The 10,329-nt window shown below is 51.2% G+C and overlaps 1 protein-coding gene across 5 annotated transcripts in view; it reads left to right on the top strand.

The window, feature by feature from the left end:
• Usp2 (ubiquitin specific peptidase 2) overlaps window positions 1-10,152 on the top strand; it is a 28,710-nt gene extending 18,558 nt beyond the window's left edge. For 4 of the 5 annotated variants that reach the window (XM_050120099.1, XM_050120101.1, XM_050120100.1 and 1 more), the window contains 11 exons: window positions 3,726-3,776; window positions 4,621-4,744; window positions 5,499-5,610; window positions 5,693-5,803; window positions 6,317-6,381; window positions 6,565-6,668; window positions 6,764-6,844; window positions 6,937-7,015; window positions 7,198-7,305; window positions 7,693-7,813; window positions 8,362-10,152. In XM_050120099.1, the coding sequence (XP_049976056.1) occupies window positions 3,726-3,776; window positions 4,621-4,744; window positions 5,499-5,610; window positions 5,693-5,803; window positions 6,317-6,381; window positions 6,565-6,668; window positions 6,764-6,844; window positions 6,937-7,015; window positions 7,198-7,305; window positions 7,693-7,813; window positions 8,362-8,449 (1,044 nt within the window). In that variant the 3' untranslated portion in view covers window positions 8,450-10,152. Of the gene's footprint in view, window positions 1-1,338; window positions 1,713-3,725; window positions 3,777-4,620; window positions 4,745-5,498; window positions 5,611-5,692; window positions 5,804-6,316; window positions 6,382-6,564; window positions 6,669-6,763; window positions 6,845-6,936; window positions 7,016-7,197; window positions 7,306-7,692; window positions 7,814-8,361 lie in introns of those variants that run through there. The other variant, XM_050120104.1, reaches the window with a different exon arrangement.
• Window positions 10,153-10,329: the final 177 nt, after the last annotated feature.

Consider the following 10,329-nt stretch of genomic DNA (forward strand, 5'->3'; position numbering starts at 1 on the left):
CCCTATGGTCCCTGGCTGCCTCCCTGAGTGACCCGGGCACCTGGTGGCTCTTGGCCTCTTAATTCCAGTCACCTATCAAGACAGGTGCAGGCGAGAATAACCTTGACTAGGGCTGGTGTGTGACTAGGGGGAACGGACGGCACGCTGGACTCGGGGGTGACTCCTCCAAGGCCAAACTCCAGCACGGGAGGTGAATCAAAGGGGTTGCCTCTCCGTCTCTGTTCCCAAATAGGTTCTCTGCCGGGGGTCAGTTGTCAGGGTGCTTTGACCCTGTGAAGGGCAGAGGTTGTAGACAGGTGTGAGAACGAGCCCTTTCTCTTCCTGGCCCTCTTCACTTGTGTGGAGTGGGCAGTGGATTCCTTGATTGAAGCAGCTCGTGGAGTAATGCTGGGGCTAAGGCTGGCCACTGTCCCTTTGGGAACGAGAAAAGGGGCCTGAGCTTGACAGGTCTTATGTAACAGGCACCAGCTCCCGTGTTGGCAGTGCGTGCCCTGCCCCGTGCCAGGGCTACACCGGGCTCCTTGGTTGCAGCCAGGACACATGGCTGACCCTCACCATGCAGATAAAGCAAAAATGCCACTCAGCTGGGGTCTCCAGTGTGAAGTCACAATATCGGTCCCCCGTCCCTACAGGACCATCCCCAGATGTCCCCCGCATTGCCCGTGACAGGGTATTTGAGCCCCTGCTCCTGCACTGGCAGAAGAGTGCTGTTTACTATGGAAGTGGCATCTGCTCTCTAGACCAGTACTTGCTACTGAGTCAAAGCTAGGTTTGCCGATGGCTGAGTGTAAGGAAGCTCCGGGTCCAAACTTTCTCAACGCTGCACCCTGCACCCGAGTCCCGCTGGAATTGGTTCCTTGTGCCGTCCCTGGGAGAGGCTGGCTGCGCAGGGTTTCTGTCCCACCTTTTCAATCCTAGCCTCTCTTTCCCTGCCAGCCCTGAGGTAGGATTGTTTGCCCTGTGAGAAAGGTCACTCCTGGGACATTTTGTTCCTCTCTGGAATGGAAAGTGCTGACTTTCCCTGGAGCTCCTGATTTCCTATTCATGGCAGAAGAATATCGGCCTGGCTTAGAGCAGCCCTGCTCCCCTCCCCACCGCCAAGCCCTGTAAGCCCCCCCCCCATTCTACACAGAGCAGTCAGGAGCTGGCAAGTGGAGTCAGGCATGGTGGTGAATGCCTATGATCTCATCACTTGGGAGACAGAGGCAGGAGGATAGCTTTGAGTTTAAGACCAATCTGGTCTACATAGTGAATTTCCACAGTGAATTTTAGGTCAGCCAGCGATACATAGTGTGAGACCCTGTGTCTAAGAAAGGGGGGGAAAAAGAACTTGCCGGGTGTTTGGAAGTTCAGGAAATTTTAGATTAAAACATGACTCCCCACACCAAAAAAAGAAAAAAATCAGAGGGTCCTGATAGTGATTTAGGGGAGCCTCTTCCTTCTCCCCACCACCAAACCAACAGAAGCATTGGAGCCCAAATACTAACCGTGGAGGATGCAATGCACTTCCCACCTTGCAGTCGCCAGTGAGCCTGAAAACGGAGTGCCTCTGTGGACTAGTGACTCCAGCCTCCCTCTCCCCACCCTCCCTAGTGCTGGGATAAGTGCCTCAGCCGAGAGCCCGCCTTGGTGGACGTGGACATGGTCACCAGTGGTAGGATGCTTTGCATCTCCACAGCCTGTTTAGACCGATGTCGTCTCGGGCACAGGGGGTAAGGACTAGAAAAGAGCTACAAAAACAGGTGTGAGTGGGCAGCGTGTGTGGGCACTCCTCAGTGGGTGTCTCCAAGTGGGCAGCATGGAGACTGCAGCCATGCTTTGCTGTTGGGCTCTGGGGGAAAGGGAGTCTTTTTCCACTTTATCCAACGCTCTGACAAGATCTTTGTCCGCAGGGACCGTCTCTGTGGTAGCCCCCTTATAGGGTCCACCACTGTTGTCAGCAAGGCAGAGTTCCCATTTGCCACTACCTGGGATTGAACCCAGGACCTTACACCAACACTAGCCAAGCCCAATCAACCACGACACCCAGTGGTGGGATTCGCATTTTATTTGGGGCCACTTATGGTTAACAGTACAGGGCAGGGCAGTGGAGGATGTTACGCCCTACCTGATGGCAGCAGGTGCTCCCTACAGCTGAAGGTTTAAACCACATCTCTTCTGGGTGTGCTCTCTTCTCTGCCTCCTACAGCTAGCTGGACCTGACAATTGACCAGGGGAGGGATCCTCTTACTTGTGGGACAGGCCTGGCACTTCTTGAGAAAAGCCCTCCCTCGGCCTGCTCCTCCCTCCCCCCCTTCAAGCTGACAGTCTCCTGGGCTTTGAGCCGCTGACAGTCTCCTAGGCTGTCAGCACACAGCATGAGTAATTTTAGCTGAGTTATTTCAGGCTTCTGTTCTGATCAGGGTTGAGCTGGCCCCACGCATGCCCCAGCCAGTGTTGCTCCAGAGTTGCCTGCTCCGAGGCCTCTTCCTAAGAGGGGGTGGTAGCTTCATCCACAAACTCATCCACTGTATCTTTAACCCTTTGAGCCTGAAGGTTTCCTGATTCCCAGGTGTGCCCAGGCTTAGCAAAGAGACTGTGACAAATGGCACTCAGAGCCTTCAGCCTTGCACCTGCTCTCTCTCCAGCCCCCTCACCAGCCTCCGCAGTAGAGACTAGAGTGGCACCTTCAGCCAGGTGCTTCCTCAGCTCCGTGCACGCTGGCAGCAAGTGTTTGCAGCCAGTGGCCAGTTGGGATGTTGAAACCTGAGGCGGGCAGGGAGGATCCTCCTGCCTTGGCTCAGCACAGACGCTGAGTTCAGCTGGAAGGAATTCCACCTGTCTTTGGCAACTCAGAATGGCAGGCAGCTCGAGCTCCCCCTCCTCCCCCACCCCCCCCCCCCCCCCCCCCCCCCCCCCCCCCCCCCCCCCCCCCCCCCCGCTGAAGATCGAAACTCAATTAGAGTGGTTTGTCATTTAACCTTTCTCAACCCCCTTAAAGTGACGATATGATGGTTCCCTGATATGTTGAACGTCTATTACAAATATAGGTCATGTGAACTAGAACCCGGGTTTCAGATAGGAAACCTTTTTTTGTTGTTTCATATAGTTCAGACTTTTGGGTTCACCTGTGTACATAGCTAAGGCTGACCGTGAACCAAGTGCTGGGATTGCAGGCATTCCTCACCCTGCCTAACCTGGACTGTCAGTTTCTTAAAGCAAAAAATATATATTGCTGGATTTATGGATCCCTAGCCTCTAGTTTTCTTATCTAGTCTCCACTGTGGCAGAGAAAGAATAAGAGAAGTCAAATGTAGTAGGTCATAACTGTAATCCCAGTACTCATGAGGCTGAGGCAGGAGGATTGCCACAAGTTCACTAGGCTACCCAGTGAGACCATAAAAAGTGAGCCCTGAAGAATAGATTGTGTATTGAAAATAGGCATTCTTCCACCCTCCTTTCTTCCAAGACTCATAGACCGAGGTTAAAAAGAACACTCTGCTGGGTGGTGGTGGCGCACACCTTTAACTCCAGCACTCGGGAGGCAGAGGCAGAAAGATCTGTGAGTTTGAGGCCAGCCTGGTCTACAGAGCGAGTACAGCTCAGTCTACACAGAGGAACCCAGTCTGAAGGAAAAGGGGACAAGAACACTGCAGCGGGGGTGGGGGGTGAGGTGGCTGCTGAATGAGAGCTGTGCAGAGCCAGGCTCTGGGCCTCCTCATAGGTCACATTTTCTTTGCTTACAGAATTCGAAGAGTGCCCAGGGTCTGGCTGGTCTTCGAAACCTTGGGAACACGGTAAGTTCCTCCCAGGAGAGTAGAGGTCATCCCCTATTCTCCTGACTGGGATAATCCAATGGAGTCCCCTCCTGGCTCCAGCTAACTTCCTATCCTAGAGGGCAATCAGTACCTGCCCTTCCTGGCTGTGCCTCAGTGAATCCCTGGGCTCTGTCTCACCCGCCCCCAGCAGGAAGTACTGCTAAAAGGAAGTTGCCCCATTCATTGCCAGCTTGCTTCTCTCCTGGACCTTCCTCCTGGTTCTCCCATCATTTCCCACCCACTGCTGACCAGTGTGCCCACACCCTTTTGTACACCTCAGTAGGAAATAACCAATTATATGGCCTTTCCCCATAGTGGGGATTTGCCTCACTCCTCCCTGCCTTCCTTCTCTCGGGAAAGAGGAACCTGGCGCTGTGAGGGAGTTCACCTTTGGGAGGTGAAACAGAGCCTTTAGTTGCAAGTAACAGAGGTGCCGGGTAAAGGTCTTAACTCCATCCCTGCGTTAGTTAGCTTTTTGTCCCTCGGCTAGACACATGAGATAAATCAACTTGAAATGACAGTAAGTTTATTGGGCTGTTTTAGTTCGTGGCTGACTTAGTGACTCTGTTGCTTTGGGCTTGTGACGAGATAGTACATGTGCAGCAAACAAAACCATTCACCTCATGACCAGAATGCAAAAGACAGAGAGGGAAGAGATTGGGGTTCTTCAGGGGCAAGCCCCCTAATACCTAAAGGCCTCCCACTGGGCTCCATCGCTTCAAGTTGCTACCACATCCCAACAGTGCCATTGACTGGGAATCCATGGCTTGTGGGAAGCTTAGAGCTGTGCACACCCACTAATTGCCCAGATCATCTCTTTTAGTGCTTCATGAACTCAATTCTTCAGTGCCTGAGCAACACCCGAGAGTTGAGAGATTACTGCCTTCAAAGGCTATACATGCGGGACCTCGGCCACACCAGCAGCGCACACACAGCCCTCATGGAAGGTGAGGAGCCCCATGTGGGTGTGGCCCTGCTTCCTTCCCAGCTCTGTTCTTCCAGGCTGGACTGATGGTTGTGTTTTGGATACACTCCACCCCTCTATTTTTCTTTCTTTGCCTGTTGTTCGTTGGGATGCGTTCCAGGATCTGTTGTTTGAGACACGGCCTTACTGTGTAACACTGGCTGGACCCAAGCTCATGATTCTCATGATTCTCCTGCCTCAGCTCCCCAAGTGTTAGGATTATACCATGCCTGACTCCAGTTTCAGGGTCCTATCTTGTTTGTTCATTGGTTGGTTGATCCATGGTTTGCTTGGATGGTCGTCTTGTATTTTTGAGACAGGGTCTCAGGTAGCCCAAACTGGCCTTAAACTCCTGATCTTCTTCCTACCTTAACTTGGGATCACAGGTGTGTGCTACCACACCCAGCTCAAGGTTATATATATACGTATATATATGTATATATAGTCATATTCGTATATATGATCTCACCTGGGCCTAGAGAAGTGGCTCAGTGGTTAAGAATGTTTACAGCTCCTAAGGAGGACCAGAGTTTGGTTCTCAGAGCCCTTGTCAGGCAGCTTACAACAACCTGTAACTCTAGTTCCAGGGTTCCCAGCATCCACTTCTGGAATCCTTGGGTTCCAGAAGCTTGCATACATCAACACCCCCACACACACACACAGTTTAAAATACAATCACTTTCTTAAACAGAAAATATCTCACCTCCTCCACCCTCTCTGATCACTCCTTCTAACAGAGTTTGCAAAACTAATCCAGACCATATGGACGTCATCCCCCAATGATGTGGTGAGCCCATCTGAGTTCAAGACCCAGATTCAGAGATACGCACCACGCTTTGTCGGCTATAAGTAAGGGCCTCGGATGCATGTCCTCCCCCGGGGGCTGGTAGCGCCGAGCAGGGCACTGCTCACTCACTTTCTCTGGGTTCAGTCAGCAGGATGCTCAGGAGTTCCTTCGCTTCCTCCTGGATGGGCTCCACAATGAGGTGAACCGGGTGACAGTGAGGCCGAAGCCCAGCCCTGAGAACCTTGATCACCTCCCGTAAGTAAGAGGAGAACGCCGCTGGAGGGGAAGTCTTTGTGAACTTGGAATTTGTACCTACTTCTTTGAGAGTAGTGATCTGGGGAGAATCAAATTTGCTTCGTTACTGCTTTAAACATGAGCTTTTTTGTTTTGGTGATGGTAGTGTGTGTGTGTTACTGGGGATTGGACCTATAGGGCCTTGGACGTGATGGGCAAGTACTCTGCCACTAAGTTACAGTAAAGATTAGAAGTTTGAAGCCAGGCATGGTGGTACACTCCTGTAATCCTAGATTTCAAAAGGCTGAGGTAGGAAAGATTACGAATTTGAGACCAGCCTGGGCTAATCCTGTCTCAAGAAAAACCTTGGCTTGGGAGGTACAGCTCAGTGGGTTGTGTGAAGAACACAAGCAAGGTCCAGGATTCCCTGCCTAGCACCACAAAGAAAATACATATAAACACATAAAGAGTCTAGCTGATAGACCCTCGCCTACCGGGGTGTGACACAGCTGTCTTCCTGTCTGTGGTTCCCAGGGATGACGAAAAGGGGCGGCAGATGTGGAGGAAGTATCTAGAGAGGGAAGACAGTCGGATTGGGGGTAAGTACACAGACAAGAAAATACCTGTATCTCCCATTCCCTACTTTTGCTTAAGAAGCTCTGAGGATTGTCTTCCCAGGGAACCCTGCTTCTGCCTGTGGCTCTTAAAACTAAGGCATGAGCAGAGAGAAAAGGAAGACACGCCCTCAGTATGTTGAGCACACCCTGGCTTTCTCTCCCCAGATCTCTTTGTTGGGCAGCTGAAGAGCTCCCTGACGTGCACTGACTGCGGCTACTGCTCCACCGTCTTCGATCCCTTCTGGGACCTCTCGTTGCCCATTGCAAAGGTAAAGGTATAGGTATGCCCCACTAGAGCCCAGCGCCAGCTTCCCTCGGGCTTTACAAGGCTGTGCGCAGCAGACCTGGACTTATTTCTTTCCAGAGAGGTTATCCTGAGGTGACATTAATGGATTGCATGAGGCTCTTCACCAAAGAGGATGTGCTGGATGGGGACGAAAAGCCAGTAAGTCAGCTCCTCAGTGACAGAGAAGCCATCCCCAGTGCCTTGCTGGGGAGGGGTCACCCGGGTCTAGCCCCTTTCATCTTGTCTTTCAGACATGCTGCCGCTGCCGAGCCAGAAAACGATGTATAAAGAAGTTCTCTGTGCAGAGGTTCCCAAAGATCTTGGTGCTCCGTATCCTTGCCCCAGGGTGGGACCTGACTCTTTAGTGTGACTAATGACAAGGGACCAAAGGGGAGGGGGGCAGAGTAGGGAAAAAAACAGCGTAGACTTCTTTGTCTGCCTTCCTGCTCCGAGAAGAGCCTTCACCAAGGACTCTCTTCCGGCTTTTTGTCCTTGACTCGCAACAATCACAGACCTGAAGCGATTCTCGGAATCCAGGATACGAACCAGCAAGCTCACAACATTTGTGAATTTTCCACTAAGAGACCTGGACTTGAGAGAATTTGCTTCAGAAAACACCAGTGAGTATACTTCATCAGGAGGAAGTCTGAAGATGCCAGAGGGGAAAGCTGGCGAATTGGGAAAAACTGGGTAGGAAGGAGCCCTTGAGAAAGGTCAGCAGATAAAGGTGCTGACCTGAGATCCGTCCTTAGAACTCACCCAGGAGAGAATCGAGAATCGACTATTGGCTCCTTCAGGTTTTCCCTCTGACCTCTACACACACACACACACACACACACACACACACACACAATGAGTAACTAAAATTAACTTTCAACTTTTTAAGTAGAAGCTATAGTTTCTTTAAGGGACAAAAAAAAAAAAAAAAAAAAAAAAGGGAAATGAGAGGAAGGGAAGGCCTGGGGCAGGAATGCCTCCAGAGCTCAACACCTGTGTCTCCTCCTCAGACCACGCTGTTTACAACCTTTACGCTGTGTCCAATCACTCCGGAACCACCATGGGAGGCCATTATACAGCCTACTGCCGAAGTCCAGGAACGGGCGAATGGCACACTTTCAATGACTCGAGGTGAGAGCTGGGGTTCAGACAGGGCTCCTAGACAGCAGACCACCTCATAAGGCTTCCGTCTTGAACAGACAGAAAGTCGAGGCCAAACATCATACACACTACACACAAGTCTGCGCTGCCCTTTCTGGGCTGTCAAATATGGGCATGGTGGCTTACAACTGTAGCCAAGCGTCTGGGAGGTGAACAAGAGGATCAGGAGTTCAAAGTCATCCTCAGCTGCATAACAAGCTTGACGTCAGCCTGGGTTATATGAGACCCTGTCTCAAAAAAGGAGGGTGGAGCTGAAGAACTAGCTCAGTGGTTAAGAGCACTTACAGCCATAGCTGAGGAGGAGTTCATTGCCATTGCCACCATGGGCACCTGCACTCAGTGCAAGTACCCACACACATACCGCATACGCATATTTAAAAATAATAAAAATCCTGACAAAAAAAAAACTGAAAGGACAGAGGCAGAGCTTATGTTGGCATAGAGAAGCTGGCGACACTGGGCTCTGTGTCCCTGTGGCCTTCTTGACAGGCTCTGACTTTTACCTGGTCTCTCCACAGTGTCACACCCATGTCCTCCAGCCAAGTGCGCACCAGCGACGCCTATTTGCTCTTTTATGAACTGGCCAGTCCACCCTCCCGTATGTAGCATTGCGGAGCTACAGCCCTTCCCTCTTCCCTGTGGCAGCCCCACGTCCTAAGTTTTTTAAAAATTCAGAAAAAAAAAAAATCACCACAAAAAAAAAGAGAAAACAACAAAATCCTGACAACTAAGAGAAAAATAAAGTAAAATAAAGCTGCCGAGCAGAAGTTGGTACGGCCTGGTCGGGGTCTGGAGCAAGGAGCCAGGTGCCCCTGAGCCACGGCTCGTCAGGGAAGACGGACTCATGCAGAGACGACAGCAGTGTTCCTCAGCTCCTCTCAGCTCCTCGGCTTCTCTTGTTTGCATTTTTAAGTTTGTGGTTTTTTCCTGTGTGTAATAAACAACAGCAGTCTGTGGGGAGAAGATCCTCAGGCCACCTGCTGCCCTCTCCTGCCCCACACCTTCTGGGAGGACAGCGCCCTCTGGAGCCTACTGGGAGCATCGCTGCTGGATGGAGTTAGGGAGGAGCCTGCGCCGAATGCCCCCCCTGGACCTGCTCACCAGCCCAGAAAGGAAACACCCATGAGCCAAGAGCCCTCTTAACGCTGCTAAGTCCAGGGGTACAGATGAGGGGGACATCTTTGAAAAAAAGCTGGTTTGGGTTTTCAAAAGCCCAACTTTTTTTAAAAAATTAACTGTAACGAACATGTTCCGACTGGAGACGCCGTCCTTCATGCCTCTTCACAGCTGGGACTTCGGGCTGGCCCTCCCTTTTCGTTTTTGTTGGGTTTTGGGTTGGGGGGGTTCTTTTTTTTTTTTTCTCCCCTTCTCCAAATGCAACTTCCCTAATGCTGGCCCCTGTGGTGGTAGGTGAGTGTCAGCCAGGCCTAAGCTGGGATCTAAGTAAGTTTTCTGTTTCAAAATGTGGTTTTTTCTTTTTTCTTTATGTTTTGGATGGAATCTAGTTGCCTCCAAGATTTGTGCCTTATACCATTTGGGGACCAGGGGGTAACTTCCCCTTCCTGAGATATCCCTCAGCTGTTTCCCTTTATCCCAGTGCCATGTTCAAAGACTCCTGGGGAAATAAGGTGCTGCCTTTAGCCCCCGGTTTGTTGTGCATTGCAGTGAGGTTAAGCGGGAAATGGGTAAAGGATATTTCTTCAGATAGTGTATCTAGCTCTTCTTGCTGTCCACTCACCCGCCCCTGGTCTACTCCCCAGCTGTTTGAAGGACAGCCCAGGCCCCTTGTCCCTAGAGCTTCGCCTTTAATTTATTCTCCTCTTAATGCCCCTGTCCCCAAGCTTCCTGCCACCTGTCCCCTTTCTCAGAGTCTCCTGGACAAAGGCCCTCTGGACTGAGCTGCTCAGGGACACCATGCCACCCCTCACCCTCTCTTGGCGTCAGTCTTTGGTCCTACCCTAGGAGCTAAAGCCTGGATGTCTGGGGCTGTCTCGTAGGATCCTTTCCCGTGGACTTGATTGGCCCTCAGTCATTAGGCAAAACTCCACACTGTCCCAAGAGCCAAGCTATTCAGCACTAAGGTGTTTTGCACACGCCCACAGGTGGGCCCAATGATGCCCTCAGAACCTGGAGTGCTTGAGGCACCCGAGAAAGACACCCTGAGTTTACCTGGCCTGGCACCCTTCTCTAGGGAAGACTGTGAACTGAGCCCAAGGGCTGGTGTACACTTGTTTACTATGTAAGCAAGAGGCAAATGGCTGTTGTACAGTGGAGCCTTGTACAGAATAAATAGTAGCTTTGAGAATGAAGCTGCCGATGTGCCCGTCTTGATTGGGAGGGGCTCAAATCTGGGATTCGCTCCAGCTTAGTGAGGCCACACAGCTCACCGCTTCTGCTGGCCTCCGAACACTGCACTCTAGAAACTTAACACACCTGTTAAGTTTAAACTTTTCCTTTTTTTTTTTTTTTTTTTTTTTTTTTTATAC

Source organism: Alexandromys fortis, unplaced genomic scaffold (genome assembly GCF_014885135.2).
Source record: "Alexandromys fortis isolate MF-2015 unplaced genomic scaffold, M_Fortis_MF-2015_v1.1 scaffold_190, whole genome shotgun sequence".
NCBI lineage: Eukaryota > Metazoa > Chordata > Mammalia > Rodentia > Cricetidae > Alexandromys > Alexandromys fortis.